Source organism: Tripterygium wilfordii, chromosome 22 (genome assembly GCF_013401445.1).
Source record: "Tripterygium wilfordii isolate XIE 37 chromosome 22, ASM1340144v1, whole genome shotgun sequence".
Classification (NCBI taxonomy): Eukaryota; Viridiplantae; Streptophyta; class Magnoliopsida; order Celastrales; family Celastraceae; genus Tripterygium; species Tripterygium wilfordii.
Genome location: NC_052253.1, coordinates 12,906,234 through 12,928,788, shown reverse-complemented (window position 1 = coordinate 12,928,788; position 22,555 = coordinate 12,906,234). Strand labels below are relative to the sequence as shown.

General features: G+C 37.9%; 3 protein-coding genes across 12 annotated transcripts; all 3 read right to left on the bottom strand.

The window, feature by feature from the left end:
• Window positions 1–641: 641 nt before the first annotated feature.
• Window positions 642–21,259, bottom strand: LOC119991028. 8 transcript variants are annotated; one of them, XM_038837202.1, is made up of 11 exons: window positions 4,658–4,822; window positions 4,397–4,572; window positions 4,204–4,262; window positions 4,032–4,086; window positions 3,502–3,809; window positions 2,940–3,416; window positions 2,698–2,847; window positions 2,424–2,522; window positions 2,033–2,080; window positions 1,520–1,956; window positions 642–1,407 (listed from the first exon to the last, which is right to left on the bottom strand). In XM_038837202.1, the coding sequence occupies exons 5-11, from the start codon at window positions 3,686–3,688 to the stop codon at window positions 772–774; spliced, it is 2,034 nt and encodes a 677-aa protein (XP_038693130.1). In that variant the 5' UTR covers window positions 3,689–3,809; window positions 4,032–4,086; window positions 4,204–4,262; window positions 4,397–4,572; window positions 4,658–4,822; the 3' UTR covers window positions 642–771. The 8 variants fall into 8 exon arrangements, with proteins under 8 accessions (XP_038693130.1, XP_038693131.1, XP_038693133.1 ...); XM_038837203.1 differs by having other exon boundaries at window positions 3,502–3,792; XM_038837205.1 differs by lacking the exon at window positions 3,502–3,809 and having other exon boundaries at window positions 4,032–4,122.
• Window positions 6,690–10,904, bottom strand: LOC119991031. The gene is made up of 10 exons (XM_038837214.1): window positions 10,652–10,904; window positions 10,409–10,572; window positions 10,217–10,278; window positions 10,035–10,108; window positions 8,929–9,405; window positions 8,687–8,836; window positions 8,411–8,509; window positions 8,182–8,229; window positions 7,670–8,103; window positions 6,690–7,570 (listed from the first exon to the last, which is right to left on the bottom strand). The coding sequence occupies exons 4-10, from the start codon at window positions 10,048–10,050 to the stop codon at window positions 6,935–6,937; spliced, it is 1,860 nt and encodes a 619-aa protein (XP_038693142.1). The 5' UTR covers window positions 10,051–10,108; window positions 10,217–10,278; window positions 10,409–10,572; window positions 10,652–10,904; the 3' UTR covers window positions 6,690–6,934.
• Window positions 12,583–21,237, bottom strand: LOC119991030 (ankyrin repeat-containing protein At5g02620-like). Of its 3 annotated transcripts, none has more exons than XM_038837212.1 (9): window positions 21,105–21,237; window positions 20,656–21,013; window positions 20,496–20,554; window positions 19,485–19,970; window positions 19,259–19,408; window positions 19,076–19,180; window positions 18,833–18,880; window positions 18,320–18,756; window positions 12,583–13,292 (listed from the first exon to the last, which is right to left on the bottom strand). In XM_038837212.1, the coding sequence occupies exons 2-9, from the start codon at window positions 20,658–20,660 to the stop codon at window positions 12,657–12,659; spliced, it is 1,926 nt and encodes a 641-aa protein (XP_038693140.1). In that variant the 5' UTR covers window positions 20,661–21,013; window positions 21,105–21,237; the 3' UTR covers window positions 12,583–12,656. The 3 variants fall into 3 exon arrangements, with proteins under 3 accessions (XP_038693140.1, XP_038693138.1, XP_038693141.1); XM_038837210.1 differs by lacking the exons at window positions 18,320–18,756; window positions 18,833–18,880; window positions 19,076–19,180 and adding exons at window positions 13,381–13,817; window positions 13,898–13,945; window positions 14,034–14,144; XM_038837213.1 differs by lacking the exon at window positions 12,583–13,292 and adding an exon at window positions 17,513–18,203.
• Window positions 21,260–22,555: the final 1,296 nt, after the last annotated feature.

The window sequence follows — 22,555 nt, the reverse complement described above, 5'->3', positions numbered from 1 at the left end:
CAAGAATGGCACTCCTATCCTTTCTCTTTCCCGTTGTAGCTTTTACATCCAATATCGCCCTAAGTTTCTCATAAGACTTGACATATGACACTTGGCCAATCGTTAACACAATTTAAACACAAATAAAAAAGTTGTGTGTAAAATAGCTGTTTGTCACCAAAAAGGAAGACGGAATGAGGTTGTCGGTGACCTAATTGGAGGAAATGATAGTTGGATGCCGATCGTAGATATCGACGATAGTTCCCGTTTAGCATGTATCACCATAAATAAAAGAAACTCAAATTTAATTTTTTTTTTAAAAAAAAGTGTTAAATCGGTGGGAATGAATTTGTGTTTGTGTGTAAAGATAACATCTTTGTCTATTGAAAGCTTAAATCCAGTGTATTTTAGGGTTAACAATAATAATTTAGTGTAAACTTAGATAAATGACGTAAGCTTATATGAAGAAAATTGTTGATGTAAAGATAAAAAAAAAAATTTGGTTGCAAATAAGATCACTCTTTTTTTAAACATACTGATCTCTTTTTGCCACATGGCTTACAAATATTTATAATAACATAAACTTGACTCTCAAGGAAACAACTAAATAACATAGGAAATTACATAAAAGACTTGATGACAAAGAAAACCACATGAAAGACTTAAAAGAAATTAAGAGACTTGGAATTAATCTGCATCAATAAGTAAGCAACAGATACAATTATCAAAAAAAAAGGTGTAAGCAACAAATACATAACTAAATAGGTAAATTCGGTCTGTCCAGTTGAACCGCTAGCTTCTCTTCATTTTTCCTGACATGAACCACCTCTTCTTTGGCTTATCGAAAATTCCAGGACCATATGTCGACCAAAAAATTTCAACAAGGAGTGGGAACTGTAGCATTGCGAAACTGGTGACAGGAAGGCTACCAAGTAAGATAATTGGAAAAGAAACCCAAGGTACCCGATTGCGTAACATGATAACGAGGGTGACTCCGAAAGTGATCATCATAGTTGCTATAGAAAAGAAAAGGGTGAAGAGACCTACTATTAATTTTGTAGGTAAAGATATGAGGAAATCTTCTTCTCTATACCGTGTTGTGAGGATTCCCAAGAACATCAACAATGAAGTCGACGAAGCGAACAAAGACATTGCGTCGGATACAATGAAAACCATGAAAGAGTTTCTATCCAAATATAGAGGTTCACCGGTGCCAGCATCGTCACCCCCAGGAACGGTGAAGGCCGCTGCAAACATTATGGTAGCAATGAGCGCAGCCACAACAGTGCTAGATTCTGCTGTCTTCTTCATCCATTCTTCCCCCTCTTTCTTTAGCTCCCTGTGCTTCTCCGTAAAAAGTTCTCGAGGTGTTTTTTCTTCGCCATTGAGCATCTCCATATACTTGGGTTGCACAATACGCTCCACCTCCTGCCAAGAAAGATGGGTATTTAATTATTTAAATTAAACTCTCTAACGAACCTTATTTTTCCCTCCTCTATGTTTGCAAGATAGCATTCATGAAAGATATGAGATGATTTACCTTGAACCACTGAAGCTCCCTTTGCATCTGAAGGGCTGCACCCGAAACACGATCAAGCTGAGAAGATGGTGCTATTAGTGCAGCTTGATGTAAAATGGTATTTTGATCCTCGTCACAACTTTCTGCCAATGAGCTCTTCTTGGCACCCAGGTGATATATAAGGCTGAATATTTTTTCCTGACGACATGCAGTGGCATAGAGAAATATACCTCGTTTATGTTCATCAATGCTCCATATAATTTCAGGACATTGCTTAATTATCTCTTCTATGAACTCAACAATGCCATGCTTAACAGCATTGAATACTGCTTTATTTACCCCCATTTTCTCAAACTCTGACTCAGGACGAGTAAATATTTCTTCACAAATGCAGCACAGTACTTTCTGGGCTTGGGCATGAGTCAACTTCAAGTCATAAAGGTACTTGATAGCTGGGACTGTATACGACACAAGGTTAAGACTTAAAAGGTAGAAATAGAATTGTTATGTAGACTATGTCTGGCAGATACTTACCAAAATCTTTTAGGTGCCGCCAAAACGTTTCCCTAAGCTTGGGAAGCCCTGCATTCAACACGTCATACATTCAAAGCACAAATAATACTATACTTGACTTTTTGCTACAACGGATGAGTATGATGACAAATTTATACTTCCTACAAATATTTTTTTTTTTGAGAAGAAAGAGAACTTCATTAAGAAGAAAAGTAGCTGCAGCCTGCAGCAATTACAAGCTCAATGAAATCTGGGCATTCCCCAAACCAGAGTGTAGATCCATTACATAACAAGATCCTAAAAATATTAAAAGTTATGTTTTCTGAAAATTTACAACATTGTGATTTGAAATTTTTTTCAATAGGGCATATGTTGAAAATTTCCTAAAAATAATGACCACTTCCTAACTTACCTTCTGCAATCATGTTCCTCCGAATGGGTGATGCAGAATGGAGCCTCTCAATGTCTCCAGTAGTGTTGCGCAAAGTTTGATGTGACGGAATACATATAACTTCGAAGAAAAACAACATATAAGGTGAAATGTGAACAAATCATTCAGTAAACACCAATGATGACAAATTAAACAAGATGATTAGCTAAATGGTCTTTCATAAACAGTTGTTTTATGTGAGTTCATAAAGTAATTATAATATCAATAAAGATGTTCAAAGACAAGAGCTACCTACGTGAATATATCCAATGCTGCCAAAATCTAAGTGTAGTTCCACTTGGAAATGCAGAAGGCTTTTGAGCCAACACGTCAGGGGCTGTATCCTCGTCAGTATCTTGCTCGACAGCCAAACTTGGATGATGTTGAAGAAGATCCAAAGCAATATCTAGATGGTAAGAAAGAACGATCCAATTTGAAAAATCATCGGAAAATTGCAATTCATTTAATTGGAAAAAAAAGAATTCAAATGCTTTATACCAAATAGATCTCCCATGATACAAGTTGTGAGAAGCATAGCACCATTCGCGCCTGTTAAATATTGTTTTGCTGTCTTCTCGTAAAGATACCGCACCATATCTTTATGACCATATAGAGAAGCCACAACAACTGGGATTTGATCATTACCGTTGCAGATTGTAATCAAATTTTGATTCTTTCTGATCAAGTGCTCAGCAATTACTTTGATACCTCCCATTGCAGCATAGTTCAAAGCTGTAGATTCTTTTTGGTTTTTCACTTCCAAGCTTTTTGAAGATAACCGATTCACTAACTCTTCAACAATATCTACATTTCCAGCTAGAACTGCAACATGAAGAGCATTGTCCTCATCCGACGTAAGGCTGGCAGTTAGCGCCTCGGGGTTATTATCAAGAAAGTTCTTGGCAGTCTCCCAGTCACCTGTATCTATAGCCCTTAAGAGGGGCAAATTACGGATGTATTCAGGGTCGTGTGCATCTGCAAGGTTCAAAATCTCTTTAGAAGTTAATTTTACTTAAAAGGGTACCATCTGTGGAGAGAACAAAAATGGGAGACACTTTACCATGCCAAAGTAAATGTGATCGCTTGAATGATGTATCAAATTGGGGAGGACTTTCCAAATATAAATTTTCTAAAAAAGTAGCTAGCAGCCAGTGACCTAAAAGAATTAAGAAAATCACCCTGTATAGGATCCTGCCAGCATTGCAGGATCCCAGCCTCCAACGTCGATATATGTCTTGCATTTGCATTACGGAGAAACTATGTCTGGTATGGATTTGTAATGCCTAGTAGGTAAGAATCATAATCTTTTATCACAACGCCAAAGTTTCCCCTCCACCCAATAAGAACCTAGCTGAAGGTTATACACGCCTAGCAGTGTAAGTATAACTGTAAGTGAATTGGTAAAAAAAGATAACACGATTTTGTATCATGGAACAAAAACGTATTGTTGTCAAAATAAAAATGGCGTAAAACCGACATTTTCTTCAAATCATAGGGTACTCTTTTTTGTTGATTCAAATAGATTACAAGAATGAAAATTGATGACATGCTTGGTTTGAGGGAATAAAAACCAAATAGAGTTGCATTTACCTTGAACTGTGTCCATGTTGGACCTTTCGTGTGGCTCTGAAGGTACTGCTTTCTCCTTGTAAGAAAAATAACCGGGAGTGGCCATTACAAACTAAATATTCATTACATCAGAAGCATCAATAAAACTACATAAACACATTGGTTGTTACACATACAAGCTTAGGCTACTTACCTCTTTAATTTGAACGTAACCCACTCGAACCAGCGGTTCTTGATGCAAGTTAAGCCAATCTATTCATACCAATATTTATGGTGACTAAAAGGAGCCAAGCAAGACTCACGTTGCAATGCTATTCACTAGCGAGGGATAGAAAGAAAAAAATAAAGAAGAGAGAATAAAGATAGAAACAAAATTTACAGCTAACCTTGCCTCCCAGCAATTATAGAATGGTTCCTTCTCCTTTCTCTCTCGCTTTTTTTTTTTTTTTTTTTCCTTCTCTCTCTTTGGCCTTCTTTAAAGAGCAGATATGACTTTAAACTGGAACAGCTTTGAATCTCTGAATTCTTTCCTTCTCTACCACCACAACTCTTGCTGCTTATACTTTGAACAATGATAATAATTATTTTCAGAAAAATGGCATTCTAACTCATAAAAATATATGGAAATTTGGGATTTTTTTTCTTACTATTGCAATTTGCAAGTCAGTCAGTCAAAAGTCGAACACTTTATTCCCCCTACAATCCATCCATCTACTCATGATCCGTCGGTGTCGTAGCCCCATTAAAAGGACTCTCCACGGGGGACTTCTCCAGCAAGTTCCTAGATTTGTGGAAAAAATGAATTAGAAGAAGAGTGCCGCAGCAGTAGGCGTATCACCTGCAGCGCGACTACCAGCGACGGAGAAGGTCAGCCCGAAGGAGAGGGAGAAGGAAATGGAGAGGATTGGTGAGGTGATGGCTATGGAACTATGGATGAAATAGTTGAAGTGTACAAAAGTCGGGCATCTTGTCACTGACTCCGGCCACGCCACCGCCAGTGCCAACGGGGATATTCTCTCCTGCAAGTAACGGAAACCAGAATCCGATGTGGAAGGAATGGAGACCTTGGACATTGCTTTCAGGTCCGATAGTTTCTCCGATTCATTCACCGGATCTCCTCAGTCTCTTTTACAACATTTAGGTTAGAAGGAAGGTTTCCAGTTGGGCCCAAAATACAGATAACAACATTCCAAGGCCCAATCAGTCGGCCCAATGCAGTGAAATCTTGACAAGCCCAATTTAACATAATAAAGCAACAAAAACAATAACATAAAACATATTCATTTCCATCAACCTCAATCTCATCTTACAATAAAAAATTGATAATGAATAAGTACACATAAGTTTTAGCCAATATAGTAAAGACTAAAGATACTGTTGTTTTTCCAAAAAACCCCCCACTCACTTTATCTAGTTCAAAGAAGCTATTCATAAACAAAAATGTATAGAATAGTGTTAGGATGTCGACTTAGTGAGTCATTTCTTCCCTAATTATTTTTTTTTATAAATGAATCAGTCCTAATTGAAATACGGAAGGTATTACTTAACAAGGAAAAACTGAAATTCTTGAAGGACGAGATCAATTCATGATGGAGGTTTGTGATAATTATCAAATCGTTGAGAGCCCCATGGAAATTACGTATCAAAATATATTAAAAAATACATAAATTTTAGCTCAGTGATAGAGCAGACCACTCTACTTTGAGATAGACTCTCAAATCACACAAATCTAATAAAAAAAAAGACATGGACATAGACATAGTCCACCACCAACATAAACAATTGACTGGAAAAAAATACATAAAATAAAGAATGAGAATAATAAAAAGGAAAAAAGAAAAAGGAAAAAGTATGAGGAGGACCCCTCAATGTGCTTCGAGAACAATCAATCTCCAGCTTTTCATGTGTTTTTTGTGGCCAATGCTCTGCCTTATTTTACGACCAAATACATAAAATCACACAAACAACACAGATTTCTCATGGGTTTGTGTTAAATTGTTTAAACAAAAATTGTGTGCATTTTTTTTGTGATATTGTTTATTAAGGGATTGGAATGGTCAAATCTTTGTTTCCTTTACCTGTAACTAATATAATACAAGGCTAAGTCCACAACATGTCACCGTGTGGCTCTTACTTCCTAATAGGGTTAATATAACATCTAATCATTGAAAAATTGATCATGTACTATTATAGTAAAAATATTCCAATTAAGTTATGAAAAGTCAAATTTGTCATTTTGGTCATCGGACAAAATTTATCAATTTCGATCCGTTAAGATGTTGCGGATTGATTGTTAAATCAATGTTACATTTAGATGATGTGGCAAACGATATTACTGATGTATCAAACGAGCATAATACCCTCAAATCCCTAATATCCCCGATTTCCCCTTAATATTCTGAACCATCGGCACATCCCCCGGCCCGCTCTCGACTGCTCAACATGCTACCGTGTCACTGAAAGCTGACTGGCAGGATTTCCTAGGGGGTTACAACTTACAAGGCTGACCAACCTTGATCTTCTAATAAGATGAAAACATTCTTGTCAGGAAGTAAAACACCTTGTAGAAGCCCCAAGGGAAATTGATAGCAAAAATGTTTGCGCTCTGGTCACTGGTTCCTCTGAAATTGCCCATAACTGATTGTGTGGCAGCAGAATTATTGGAGTATCAGCAATCTCCAAATATATTTGATTTTCTCATTGTATTCTTTAATCATTACAATATTGAGATAATGCACATTCTTCTTTTTTCTTTTACTGCTCTTGACAAATTCCACAGCAAATACAATCATACAATCATCCTCCCTCTCCAAGTTAACAGCAATGAATAAGAAAAAGGGTTGAATGCAAGCGTAGGCAATATTCATATTCAAGCAACAGATACATAACAAAATAGGTAAAGTCAAGTCTGTTCAGTTGAACCACTAGCTTCTCTTCATTTTCCCTGACATGAACAACCTCTTCTTTGGCTTATCGAAAATTCCAGGACCATATGTCAACCACAAAATTTCAACAAAGAGCGGGAACTGTAGCATTGCGAAAATGGTGACAGGAACGCTACCGAGCAAGATAATTGGAAAAGAAACCCAAGGTGCCCGTTGGCGTAACATGATAACGAGGGTGATTCCGAAAGTGATCATCATAGTTGCTATAGAAAAGAAAAGGGTGGAGAAACCTACGATTAATTTTGTCGGTAAAGATATGAGGAAATCTTCTTCTCTATACCGTGTTGAGAGAATTCCCAAGAACATCAACAACGAAGTTGAGGAAGTGAACAAAGACACTGCGTCGGATATTATGAAAACCATGAAAGAGTTTCTATCCAAATAGAGAGGATAACCAGTGTCAGCATCTTCACCCCCAGGAACGGTGAAGGCTGCTGAAAACATTATGGTAGCAATGAGAGCAGCCACAAAGGCGCTAGATTCTGCTGTCTCCTTCATCCATTCTTCCCCCTCTTCCTTTAGCTTCCTGTGCTGCTCGGTAAAAAGTGCTCGAGGTGTTTTGTCTTTGCTATTAAACATCCCCGTATACTTGGGTTGTACAATATCCTGCACCTCCTGCCAAGAAAGATGGTTATTTAATTATTTAACTTAGAACCTTTTTTCCCTCCTCCATGTTTGCAAGATAGCATTCATGAAAGATATGAGATGATTTACCTTGAACCACTGAAGCTCCCTTTGCATCTGCAGGGCTGCACCCGAAACACGATCAAGCTGAGAAGATGGTGCTATTAGTGCAGCTTGATGTAAAATGGTATTTTGATCCTTGTCACAACTTGCTGCCAATAAGCTCTTGGCACCCAGGTGATATATAAGGTTGAATATCTTTTCCTGACGACATGCAGTGGCACAGAGAAATATACCTCGTCCATTTTTATCAGTGCTCCATATAATGTCAGGATATTGTTTAATTATCTCTTCTATGAACTCAACAATGCCATGCTTAACAGCATTGAATACTGCTTTGTATACCCCCATTTTCTCAAACTCTGACTCAGGATTAGTAAATATTACTTCACAAATGCAGCACAGTAGTTTCTGGGCTTGGGCATGAGTCAACTTCAAGTCATAAAGGTACCTGATAGCTGGGACTGTATACAACACAAGGTTAAGACTTAAAAGGCAGAAATAGAATTGTGTAATGTTGGCTATGTCTGGCAGATACTTACCAAAATTTTTTAGGTGCCGCCAAAACGTTTCCCCAAGCTTGGGAAGTCCTGCATTCAACATGTCATACATTCAAACGACAAATAATACTATACTTGACATTTTGCTACAACAGATGAGTATGATGACAAATTTATACTTTCTACAAATATTTACAGGTTATGTTTTCTGAGAATTTACAACACTGTGATTTGAAAATTTCCTAAACATATTGACCACGTCCTAACTTACCTTCTGCAATCATGTTCCTCCGAATGGGTGATCCAGAATGGAGCCTCTCAATGTCTCCATTAGTGTTGCGCAAAGTTTGATGTGACGGAATACATATAACTTCCAAAAAAAACAACATATAAGGTGAAATGTGAACAAATCATTCAGTAAACACCACCAACGTGACAAATTAAACAAGTTGACTAGCTAAATGGTCTTTCATAAATGGTTGTTTTATGTGAGTTCATAAAGTAATTATAATATCAATAAAGGTGTTCAAAGACAAGAGCTACCTACGTGAATATATCCAATGCTGCCAAAATCTAAGAGTAGTTCCACTTGGAAATGCAGAAGGCTTTTTAGCCAACACGTCAGGGGCTGTATCCTTGTCAGTATCTTGGGCGACTGCCAATCTTGGATGATGTTGAAGAAGATCCAAAGCAATATCTAGATGGTAAGAAAGAACGATCCAATTTGAAAAATCATCGGAAAATTGCAATTCATTTAATTGGAATAAATAGAATTCAAATGCTTTATACCAAATAGATCTCCCATGATACAAGTTGTGAGAAGCATAGCACCATTCGCGCCTTTCAAATATTGTTTTGCTGTCTTTTCGTAAAGATACCGCACCATATCTTTATGACCATATAGAGAAGCCACAACAACTGGGATTTGATCATTACCGTTGCAGATTGTAATCAAATTTTGATTCTTTCTGATCAAGTGCTCAGCAATTACTTTGATACCTCCCATTGCAGCATAGTTCAAAGCTGTGGATTCTTTTTGGTTTTTCACTTCCAAGTTTTTTGAAGATAGCCGATTCACCAACTCTTCAACAATCTCTACATTTCCAGCTAGAACTGCAACATGAAGAGCTTTGTCCTCATCCGAAGTAAGGCTGGCAGTTAGCGCGCCGGGGTTATTATCAAGAAAGTTCTTGGCAGTCTCCCAGTCACCTTTATCTATAGCCCTTAAGAGGGGCAAATTACGGATGTATTCAGGGTCCTGTGCACCTGCCAAGTTCAAAATCTCTTTAGAAGTTGATTTTACTTAAAAGGGTACCATCTGTGGAGAGAACAAAAATGGGAGACACTTCACCATGCCAAAGTAAATGTGATCGCTTGAATGATGTGTCAAATTGGGGAGGACTTTCCAAATATAAATTTTCTAAAAAAGTAGCTAGCAGCCAGTGACCTAAAAGAATTAAGAAAATCACCCTGTATAGGATCCTGCCAGCATTGCAGGATCCCAGCCTCCAACGTCGATATATGTCTTGCATTTGCATTACAGAGAAACTTTGTCTGCTATGGATTCGTAATGCCTAGTAGGTAAGAATGAAGAATCATTTGTTTTTATCACAACGCACAATGCCAAGGTTCCCTCTCCACCCAATAAGAACGAAGGTTATACATGCCTATGCATGCCTAGGCCTAGCAATATAACAGTGAGTGAATTGGTAGAAAAGATAACATTTTGTATCATGGAACAAAAACCTGATGTTGTCAAAATAAAAATGCCATAAACCGAAATTTTCTTCAAATCATTGGATACTCTTTTTTGTTGCTTCAAATAGATGACGTGAATGAAAATTGATGACATGCTTGGTTTTGAGGGGATAAAAAGCAAAGGGAGTTGCATTTACCTTGAACTGTGTCCATGCTGGAACTTTCTTGTGGCTCTGAAGGTACGTACTGCTTTCTCTTGTAGGAAAAATCACTATGAATAGCCATTACAGATTAAATATACATTTCATCAGAACTCAGAAGCATCCATAAAACTGCATAAATACACTGGTTTTTACACATACAAGCTTAGGTTACTTACCTCTTTAATTTGAAGGTATCCCGTATCCCACTTGAACCAGCGCTCCTTGATGCAATGCATTCCTACAAATATTTATAGTGACTAAAAGAGAACAAGCAAGACTCACGTTGCAATGCTATTCACTATTTAGGGATAGAGAGAAAAAAATAAAAAGAAGAGAGAATAAAGATAGAAACAAAATTTACAGCTAACCTTGCCTCCCAGCAATTAAAGAATGGTTCCTTCTCCTTTCTCTTTTTTCTCTTTGGCCTTCTTTAATCAGCAGATATGACTTTGAACTGAAACAACTTTGAATATCTGAATTCTTTACTTCTGTACCATCACAACTCTTGCTGCTTTTACTTACAATGATAGTACTTATTTTCAGGAAGAAAAAAAATCACCATAGTATTCTGACTCATAAACAAATATGGAAATTTAGGATTATTTACTTACTATTGTAATTTGCAAGTCAGTCAGTCAAAAGTCGAACACTTTATTCCCCCTACTATCCATCCATCCATTCATGATCCGTCGGTCGTAGCCCCATTAACAGGACTCTCCACGGGAGACTTCTCCAGCAAGTTCCTAGGTTTGTGGGAAAAAAAAATGAATTAGAAGATGAGTGCCGCAGCAGTAGGCGTATCACCTGCAGCGCGACTAGCAGAAGACGGAGAAGGTCATCCCGACGGAGAGGGAGAGGATTGGTGAGGTGATGGCCATGCTGGATGAATTAGTGGAAGTGTACAAAAAGTCGGGCACCTTGTCGCCGGCTCCAGCCACGCTACAGCCAGTGCCAACGGAGATATTCTCGCCTGCAAGTAACGGAGACCAGAATCCGATATGGAACGAATGGAGGCCTTCGACATTGCTTTCAGGTCCGATAGTTTCTCCGATTCATTCACCGGATCTCTTCAATCTCTTTTACAAGTTTACAACTTTTGGGTTAATACTGAGAAGGAAGATTTCCGGTTGGGCCCAAAATACAGATCCCAACATTCCAAGGCCCAATCAGTCGGCCCAATTCAGAGAAATTTTGACAAGCCCAATTTAACATAATAAAGCAACAAAAATAAACACAAGAACAAGAACATAACACAATCATGGTACATATAGTATAAGTTGAAGCATTTCATTTCAATCTAATCTTACAGTCAAAAATGATAATGATCTGGGTTCATCAATATAAATGGATGAATTCATTAGTGAGAAGTATTGCGTAGAAATATAAGTAATTACGTATTTTTGCTCGAACAATATATTTTTTATTGGTTTTGTCTGATTCACTAACATAAAGATTGTTACAGAAATGAACAAGAACAAATAAGTTTTAGCCAATATAGTAAAGATCCACCTCGTTTCCCAAAAACCTCCCCTCATTTTATTTAATTCAAAGGCACATAAACAATGCAAGAAAAAAAAGAGAGTACGGAATAGTGTTAGTGATTCCGGCTCAGTAAGTCATTTCTTTCTTGATGAACGGTTAGCATCAATCCTAATTGAAACATGGTAATTATTACTCATAAAGGAAAATTTGAAATTCTTAAAGGATGAGATCAATTTCAGAAACAAGATTTGTGATGATTTTCAAATTTTCGAGGAGCCCCATCCGGATTAGGATCAAAACATAATAAAAAAGGTATGATGAGGACCCCTCAATGTGGTTGGAGGACAATCATCTCCAGCTTTTCATGTGTGTTTTTTTTGGCCAATCCTCTTCCTCATTCTAAGACACAAATACATAAATATCACACAAACTGAACAAATAGATTGCTCATGGGTTTGTGTACATTGTTTAAACAAAGATTGTGTGCTAATTCTTTTTGGATTGTGATTCCAATCCTTTTGTTTGCTTAACCTGTAATTAATATAATACAAGGCTAAGTCTGCAACATGTCATCCTGTAGCTCTTACTTCCTGATGGGGTTAATATAACTTGTGGTCATTGAAAGATTGATCATGTTCCATTTTAGTCATTGATAGTCAAAACGTTCCCATTAAGTCACCTAAGTCAAATTTTGTGTCATTTTTTGATGACTCAGGCAGAATTGTATCAATTTCAGTAGATTTACTGTTAAATCAATGTTATATTTCGACGATGTGGCAAACGGCATTACTGACGTGTCGTCAAACGTTGCTAACATGTAAAACGAGCAAAATACTCCCAAATCCCTAATATCCCCTTTCCCCTTAACATTCTACACTACAACAACCACCGCCGCATGCTCTGCTCTTTCAACTCGACATGCTACCGTGTCATTGGGCAATACCCACCATGTGGAAAATGAACTAGTTAATTAGTAAAATTACTTTTGATATAGAGTTGCTTCAGATGAGTTAACAACAATGAATAAAGAAAAAGGGTTAATGCAAGCGTAGGCTATAGATATATACATATATTCATAATCAAGCAACAGATACATAACAAAATAGGTGAAGTCAGGTCTGTTCGGTTGAACCACTAGTTTCTCTTCATTTTCCATGACATGAACCTCCACTTCTTTGGCTTATCGAAAATTCCAGGACCATATGTCGAACGTAAAATTTCAATGAAGAGCGGGAATTGTAGCATTGCGAAAATGGTGACGGGAAGGCTACCAAGCAAGATAATTGGAAAAGAAACCCAAAGTACCCGTTGGCTTAACATGATAATGAGGTTGATTCCGAAAGTGATCATCATAGCTGCTATAGAAAAGAAAAGGGTGGAGAGACCTACGATTAATTTTGTCGGTAAAGATATGAGGAAATCTTCTTCTCTATAAAGTGATGTGAGGACCCGCAAGAACATCAACAATGACACTGACGAAGCGAGCAAAGACATTGCGTCAGATATTATGAAAACCATGAAAGAGTTTCGATCCAGATATCGAGGATCACCAGTTTTATCATCTAAACCCCCAGGAAGGGTGAAGGCCGCTGCAAACATTATGGTAGCAATGAGCGCAGCCACAACAGTGCTAGATTCTGCTGTCTTCTTCATCCATTCTTCCCCCTCTTTCTTTAGCTCCTTGTGCTCATCTGTAAAAAGAGCTCGAGCTGTTTTTCCGTCTTTATTAGTCATCTCCTTATACTTGGGATGTACAATACGCTCCACCTCCTGCCAAGAAAGATGGGAATTTACTTATTTTCCCCTCCTCCATGTTTGCAAGATATATGGCATTCATGAAAGAAATGAGATGATTTACATTGAACCACAGAAGCTCCCTTTGCATCTGAAGGGCTGCACCCGAAACACGATCAAGCTGAGAAGATGGTGCCTTTAGTGCAGCTTGATGTAAAATGGTATTCAAACCATCGTCCCAACCTGCTGCCAATGGGCTCTTCTTGGCACCCAGATGATATATAAGGCTGAATATCTTTTCCTGACGACATGCAGTGGCAAAGAGAAATATACCTCGTTTATGTTCATCAGCGCTCCATATAATGTCAGGATATTGCCTAATTATCTCTTCTATGAACTCAACAATGCCATGCTTAACAGCATTGAATACTGCTTTGTATACCCCCATTTTCTCAAACTCTGACTCAGGATTAGTAAATATTACTTCACAAATGCAGCACAGTAATTTCTGGGCTTGGGCATGAGTCAACTTCAAGTCATAAAGGTACTTGATAGCTGGGACTGTATACAACACAAGGTTAAGATACTTAAAAGGCAGAAATAGAATTGTGTAATGTTGGCTATGTCTGGCAGATACTTACCAAAATTTTTTAGGTGCCGCCAAAACGTTTCCCCAAGCTTGGGAAGTCCTGCATTCAACATGTCATACATTCTAACAACAAATAATACTATACATTCTGACTTTTTACTAAAAATATTGACCACGTCCTAACTTACCTTCTGCGATCATGTTCCTCCAAATGGTTGATCCAGTATGGAGGCTTTGGCTTTCAATGTCTCTAATATTGGTGTTGCACAAAGATTGATGAGGTGAAGGAAGACATATAACTTCAAAAAAAAAGGCGAAATGTGAACAAATCATCCAGTAACACACCAACGACGACAAATTAAACATGTTGATTAGCTAATCGTCTTTCATAAACAGTTTTTTTAATTATGTTAGTTCATGAAGTAATTATAAGATCAGTAAAGGTGTTCGAAGACAAGAGCTACCTACGTGAATATATCCAATGCAGCCAAAATCTAAGTGGAGTTCCACTTAGAAATGCAGATGGCTTTTGAGCCAACACGTCAGGGGCTGTATCCCCGTCAGTATCTTGGAAGAAGGCCAATCTTGGATGATGTTGAAGAAGATCCAAAGCAATATCTAGATGGTAATGAAAAAGCATCGGAAAATTGCCATTCATTTAATTGGAATAAAAAAGAATTCAAATGCTTTATACCAAATAGATCTCCCATGATACAAGTTGTGAGAAGCATAGCGCCATTCGCGCCTTTCAACTCTGTTTTCTCGCCTTTCAACTCTGTTTTCGCGCCTTTCTCTGGGCTTAACTCTTCTTTTGGAGTATTTTCATAAAGATACCGCACCATATCTTTATGACCATATAGAGAAGCCACAACAACTGGGATTTGACCATTACTGTTGGGGATTGTAATCAACTTTGAATCCTTTCTGATCAAGTGCTCAGCAATTGCTTTGATACCTCCCATTGCAGCATAGTTCAAAGCTGTAGATTCCTTTTTGTTTTTCACTTGCAAGTTTATTGGAGATAAGTCAGATAACAGATTCACCAACTCTCCAACAATATCTACATTTCCAGCTAGAACTGCAACATGAAGAGCTTTGTCCTCATCCGATGTAAGGTTGGCAGTTAGCGCCCCGGTGTTATTATCAAGAAAGTTCTTGGCAGTCTCCCAGTCACCTTTATCTATAGCCCTTAAGAGGGGCAAATTACGGATGTATTCAGGGCACTGTGCACCTGCCAATTGTTCAAAATCTCTTTAGAAGTTGATTTTAGTTAAAAGGGTACTACCATCTGTGAAGAGAACAAAAATGAGAGACACTTTACCATACCAAATTGGGGTGAGACTTTCCAAACATAAAATTTTCTAAAAGAGTAGGTAGCAGCCAGTGTCCTAAAAGAATTAAGAAAATCACCCTGTATGGGATCCTGCCAGCATTGCAGGATCCAAGCCTCCAACGTCGATATATGTCTTACTTTTGCAATGCAGAGAAGCTATGTCTGGTATGGATTTGTAAATTGTAATGCCTAGTAGGTAAGAATCATTAGATTTATGACAACGCCAAAGTTCCCCCCTCCACCCAATAAGAACCTTGCTGAAGGTTATACATGCCTAGCAGTATAACAGTAAGTGATTTGGTAAAAAAATATAGCATGATTTTGTATCATGGAACAAACACCTGATATTGTCAAAATAATTAAAATGGCGTAAAACCCGACATTTTCTTCAGATCATTGGGTGCTCTTACCCTGAACTGTGTCCATGTTGGACCTTTCTTGTGGCTCTGAAGATTCTGATTTCAAATCCCTGGGAGTAGCCATTATAGACGAAATATTTATTTCATCAGAAGCATCAATAAAACTACATAACTACATTGGTTTTTACACATACAAGCTTAGGCTACTTACCTCATTACTTTGAAGGTAACCCACTCGAACCAGTGCTCCTTGATGCGAGTTAAGCTAATCCATTCATACAAACATTTATAGTGACTAAAAGGAGCCAAGCAAGACTCACGTTGCACTGCTATTCACTAGTGAGGGGTAGAAAGAAAAAATAAAGAAGAGAGAATAAAGATAGAAGAAACAAAATTTACAGCTAACCTTGCTTCCTGCGATTATAGAATGGTTCCTTCTCCTTTCTCTTTTTTTCTCTTTGGCATTCTTTAATTAGCATTTCTGACTTTAAACTGGAACAGCTTTGAATCTCTTGCTTCTTTACATCTCTTTGTTAAGATATATAGATAATTTCAGTTTCGAACCATTAACAACGCGTTTTTTTTTTTAGGAGAACATCTCTTAATAACTTCATAGTTAAACGTGCTTATTAAGATGGATGATCTTTTGGGAAGACGGGCCCATAAAGGATGAGAGCAGTGACAAGAAACTTTTTACGACCCCAATTGGGACAAAAACTCAGTTTCAAGCCTTGAGTACAATAAAATTATTTAGCTACTTTTATCTAGTTCAGCTATGTGATATACATATTATTTAGATGGTGGATTGCTCCTCCTGCGCATAAAAGTTGGGCTTCGAGTTTGCCTTGTACGATCTCATTTATTTCGCTAATGCTCAACTTTGTCTTTTGTTAGTGGATAATTTATTTTTGGGCGTCTTACACATGAGGACAAAATGTGTAACTTGTATCCTAATAAAGACGAGTTAAAAAGAAATTTAGAAATAACGACAAATGTAATAAACTTACAAAAATATCCTTGTATTATAAAATAACACACGTTACTCTCTTCTTCTTTCTTTTTCCTCCTCATGCTCCATCTCTTCTTCCATCTTCTTCTTCCTTCACGCCGACCACGAAAAGTGGGCCATCCGGCCATCGTTTTCAACCAACGAACTACCGAAATGAAGCTCTAGATCAGCCTGATCAAAACCCAATCATCACCAACAATCAATTATCACTTGAATCGCTGGAAAAGTTTCGTGAAATCACGGCTATTGTTTGAAAAGGTGCTAGATTCAATCGATAAGGCTAACGTCGGTGACTATCAACAACCTCAATCAACTCCACGAACTAACGCACATCACCTTTGAGATTTTATTGCTTTTTCAAATATGGAGATATTATATTTTGACGATGTGTCAAATGTTGCTAACATGTAAAACGAGCAAAATATACTCAAATCCCTAATGTCTCCTTTCCCCTTAACATTTTGCATTGCAGCAACCACCGCCGCATCCTTTGCTCTTTCAACTCGACAACTCAACATGCTACTGTGTCACTAAAAGCTGACTGACAGGAAACTATGGTCATCCGAAGTTATTGTTCTTATGTTTTCTCGGTAGAGAAGAGTGTTGGCATGATACAATTTTCGATGGAGTGGATCACTTGTTGATGGGCAATCAAACGTCTTCTCAGTTGCAAAAACACGTGCGCCTAATGGACTTGCTACGTTTGATGAAACATACATTGAATAGTTGATATATTAAGGTGTCTTTGTTTTAGAACCTTTATAATCTTTATTCCCTTAATGGATTATTTTCAAGGTTGATCGATTGATAGAGTTACAGTTTTTTTCCCTACTAAGTTTTCCTCGTTATCTCTCGTGTGTTGTTTATTGTGTTTCTTTACTCCGCATGATTTCATATTACTTTGCTAACGGTTCTTAAAGCAGAACATACTCTCATGTTGAATGCAAGCATAGGCTATATTCACGCTCAAGCAACAGATACATAACAAAATAGGTACAGTCAAGTCTGTTCAGTTGAATCACTAGCTTCTCTTCATTTTCCCTTACATGAACCATTTCTTCTTTGGGTTATCGAAAATTCCATAACCATATGTCGAACATAAAATTTCAACAAAAAGCGGGAATTGTAGCATTGCGAAAATGGTGACAGGAAGGCTAGCAAGCAAGATAATTGGAAAAGAAACCCAAGCTATCCGTTGGCGTAACATGATAACGAGGGTGATTCCAAAAGCGACCATCATAGTTGCTATAGAAAAGAAAAGGGTGAAGAGACCTGCGATTAATTTTGTTGGTAAAGATATGAGGAAGTCTTCTTCTCTATAACGTGATGTGAGGATTCCCAAGAAGATCAACAATGAAACTGACGAAGCGAGCAAAGATATTGCGTCAGATATTATGAAAACCATGAAAGAGTTTCGATCCAGATATCGAGGGTCACCAGTGTCATCATCTAAACCCCCAGGAAAGGTGAAGGCCGCTGCAAACATTATGGTAGCAATGAGCGCAGCCACAACAGTGCTAGATTGTGCTGTCTTCTTCATCCATTTTTCCCCCTCTTTCTTTAGGTTCTTGTGCTCCTCTGTAAAAAGTTCTCGAGGTGTTTTTCCTTCACGATTAATCATCTCCCTATACTTGGGATGTACAATACGCTCGACCTCCTGCCAAGAAAGATGAGTATTTACTTATTTAACCTAAACTCTAAAAAGAACCTTATTTTTCCCTCCTTCATGTTTGCAAGATATATAGCATTCATGAAAGATATTAGATGATTTACCTTCAACCACAGAAGCTCCCTTTGCATCTGAAGGGCTGCACCCGAAACACGATCAAGCTGAGAAGATGGTGCTATTAGTGCAGCTTGATGTAAAATGGTATTCGAATCATAGTCCCAACTTGCTGCCAATGGGCTCTTCTTGGCACCCAGGTGAAATATAAGGTTGAATATCTTTTCCTGACGACATGCAGTGGCACAGAGAAATATACCTCGTCCATTTTTATCAGTGCTCCATATAATGTCAGGATATTGCTTAATTATCTCTTCTATGAACTCAACAATGCCATGCTTAACAGCATTGAATACTGCTTTGTATACCCCCGTTTTCTCAAACTCTGACTCAGGACTAGTAAATATTACTTCACAAATGCAGCACAGTAATTTCTGGGCTTGGGCATGAGTCAACTTCAAGTCATAAAGGTACTTGATAGCTGGGACTGTATACAACACAAGGTTAAGACTTAAAAGGAAGGAACAGAATTGTTATGTTGGCTGTGTCTGGCACCTACTTACCAAACCCTTTTAGGTGCAACCAAATCATTTCCCTCAGCTTGTGAAGTCCTGCATTCAACATGTAATAAATTCAAACAACAAATATACTATACATTCTGACTTTTTGCTACAACGGAAGAGTATGATGACAAAACTTATACTTCCTCCAAATATTTACAACATTGTGATTTGAAAATTTTTCCGATATCACATATGTTGAAAATTACCTAAAAATATTGAGTCATTGACCACGTCCTAACTTACCTTCTGCGATCATGTTCCTCCGAATGGTTGATCCAGTATGGAGGCTTTGGCTTTCAATATCTCCATTAGTGTTGTGCAAAGATTGAGGTGAAGGAAGACATATAACTTCAAAAAAAAAAGGGCGAAATGTGAACAAATCATCCAGTAACTCCAACTACGACAAATTAAACAAGAGCTACCTACGTGAATATATCCAATGCTGCCAAAATCTAAGTGGAGTTCCACTTGGAAATGCAGAAGGCTTTTGAGCCAACACGGCAGGGGCTGTATCCCCGTCAGTATCGTGGGTGACAGCCAATCTTCGATGATGTTGAAGTAGATCCAAAGCAATATCTAGATGGTAATGAAAAGGCATTGGAAAATTGCAATTCATTTAATTGGAATAGAAAAGAATTCAAATGCTTTATACCAAATAGATCTCCCATGACACAAGTTGTGAGAAGCATAGCGCCATTCGGGCCTTTCTCTGGGCTTAACTCTTCTTTTGGAGTATTTTCGTAAAGATACCAAACCATATCTTTATGACTATATAGAGAAGCCACAACAACTGGGATTTGACCATTACCGTTGGGGATTGTAATCAAATTTCGATTCTTTCTGATCAAGTGCTCAGCAATTGCTTTGATACCTCCCATTGCAGCATAGTTCAAAGCTGTAGAATCTTTTTTGTTTTTCACTTGCAAGTCTATTCGAGATAACCGATTCACCAACTCTTCAACAATATCTACATTTCCAGCTAGAACTGCAACATGAAGAGCTTTGTCCTCATCCGACGTAAGGTTGGCAATTAGCGCCCCGGGGTTCTTATCAAGTAAGTTCTTGGCAGTCTCCAAGTCACCTTTATCTATAGCCCTTAAGATGGGCAAATTACGGATGTATTCAGTGTCCTCTGTACCTGCCAAGTTCAAAATCTCTTTAGAAGTTGATTTTACTTAAAAGGGTTCCATCTGTGAAGAGAACAAAAATGGGAGACACTTTACCATGCCAAAGTAAATGTTATCACTTGCACGATGTGTCAAATTGGGAAGGACTTTCCAAATATAATTTTTCTAAAAAAGTAGATAGCAGCCAGTGACCTAAAAGAATTAAGAAAATCACCCTGTATAGGATCCTGCCAGCATTGCAGGATCCCAGCCTCCAACATCGATATATGTCTTGCATTTGCATTACAGAGAAACTATGTATGGTATGGATTTGTAATGCCTAGTATGTAAGAATCATTAGCTTTTATGACAATGCCAAAGTTCCCCCTCCACCCAATATGAACCTTGCTGAAGGGTTATACATGCCTAGTAGTATAACTGTAAGTGAATTGGTAAAAAAAATAACATAATTTTATATCATGGAACAAAAACCTGAAGTTGTCAAAATAAAAATGGTGTAAAACCGACATTTTCTTCAGATTATTGGGTGCTCTTACCTCGAACTGGGTCCATGTTGGACCTTTCTTGTGGCTCTGAAGATTCTGCTTTCAAATCCCTGGGAGTAGCCATTATAGACAAAATATTTATTTCATCAGAAGCATCAATAAAACTACATAACTACATTGGTTTTTACACATACAAGCTTAGGCTACTTACCTCATTACTTTGAAGGTAACCCACTCGAACCAGTGCTCCTTGATGCGAGTTAAGCAAATCCATTCATACAAATATTTATAGTGACTAAAAGAGCCAAGCAAGACTCACGTTGCAATGCTTGCTATTCACTACTGAGGGATAGGAAGAAAAAAAAAATAAAGAAGAGAGAAGAAAGATAGAAACAAAATTTGCAGCTAACCTTGCCTCCCTGCAATTATAGAATGGTTCCTTCTCCTTTCTCCTTTTTTTTTTTTTCCCTCTTTGGCCTTCTTTAATCAGCAGTTCTGACTTTAAACTGGAACAGCTTTGAATCTCTGAATTCTTTACTTCTCTACCACCACAACTCTTGCTTCTTTAACTTTTAACAATGATAATAATTATTCTCAGGAAAAAAAAAATCTGTATAGCATTCTAAACATCTATGGAAATTTGGGATTTTTTTTTCTTACTACTACAATTTGCAAGTCAGTCAGTCCAAAGTCGAACACTTTATTCCCCTGCAATCCATCCATCCATCCATACATGATCCGTCGCTGTCGTAGCCCCATTAACAAAATTTGAAGCTAACCTTGCCTCCCAGCAATTATAGAATGGTTCCTTCTCCTTTCTCCTTTTTTTTTTTCTCTTTGGCCGTCTTTAATCAGCAGTTCTGTCTTTAAACTGGAACAGATTTGAATCTCTGAATTCTTTACTTCTCTACTTCTCTACCACCACAACTCTTGCTGCTTGAACTGTGAACAATGATAATAATTATTTTCATTAAAAAAATAAATCACTGTAGCATTCTAACTCACAGATATTAAATGGAAATTTGGGATTTTTTTTCTTCTTCTTATTATTGGAATTTGCAAGTCAGTCAGTCAAAATTCGAACACTTTATTCCCCCTACAATCCATCCATCCATTCATGATCCGTCGGACGTAGCCCCATTAACAGGAGGACTCTCCAGGGGAGACTTCTCCAGCAAGTTCCTAGGTTTCTGGAAAAAAAATGAATTAGAAGATGACTGCCGCAGCAGTAGGCGTATCACCTGCAGCGCGACTAGCAGCGACGGAGAATGTCAGCCCGAAGGAGAGGAAGAGGGAAAAGGAGAGCATTGGTGAGGTGATGGCCATGGTGGATGAATTAGTGGAAGTGTACAAAAAGTTGAGCATCTTGTCACCGACTCCGGCCACGCTACCGCCAGTGCCAACGGGGATATTCTCGCTGCAAGTAACAGTGATAAGTGCCTTTCAACCTTAACCCTAGCGTAAGACAAGAAGAATGGTGGAAAGATTCACATAGAAGATACAATATTCATAATTGTTTCTTTACAAGCTAATACGTGATTACTTATATCTAAGCATAACCGACTTAACTGCTAACATCCAATCACAGAGCTACACATGTACTGCTAAAACAGACTATTAATATGTCTAATTACTCTTACGCCCCTAATAATTTTAATTCGAAGTTGATATCAAACGGAAACCAGAATCCGATATGGAAGGAATGGAGCCCTTTCGACATTGCTTTCGGGTCAGATAGTTTCTCCGATTCAGTCACCGGATCTCTTCAATCTCTTTTGCAACTTTTGGAGGATTTGGGAAGGGAAGAGGACGGTTTCTGGTTGGGCCCAAAATACAGATCACGACATTCCAAGGCCCAATCAGTCGATCCAATGGAGTGAAATCTTGAGTCAAGAAACACAAAAAAATAAGAACATAACACAAAAAAAAAATAAGAAGGAAAAAATAAAATTTGTAAAGGATGAGAACAATTCACAATGGAGGTTTATGATGACTTTCAAATGTTCGCGAGTCCCATCGAGATTATGGATCAAAATATAATTAAAAAATACATAAATTTTAGCTTAGTGGTAGAACGAGCCACTCTGCTTCCAAGTACTTGGGGGTTCTTC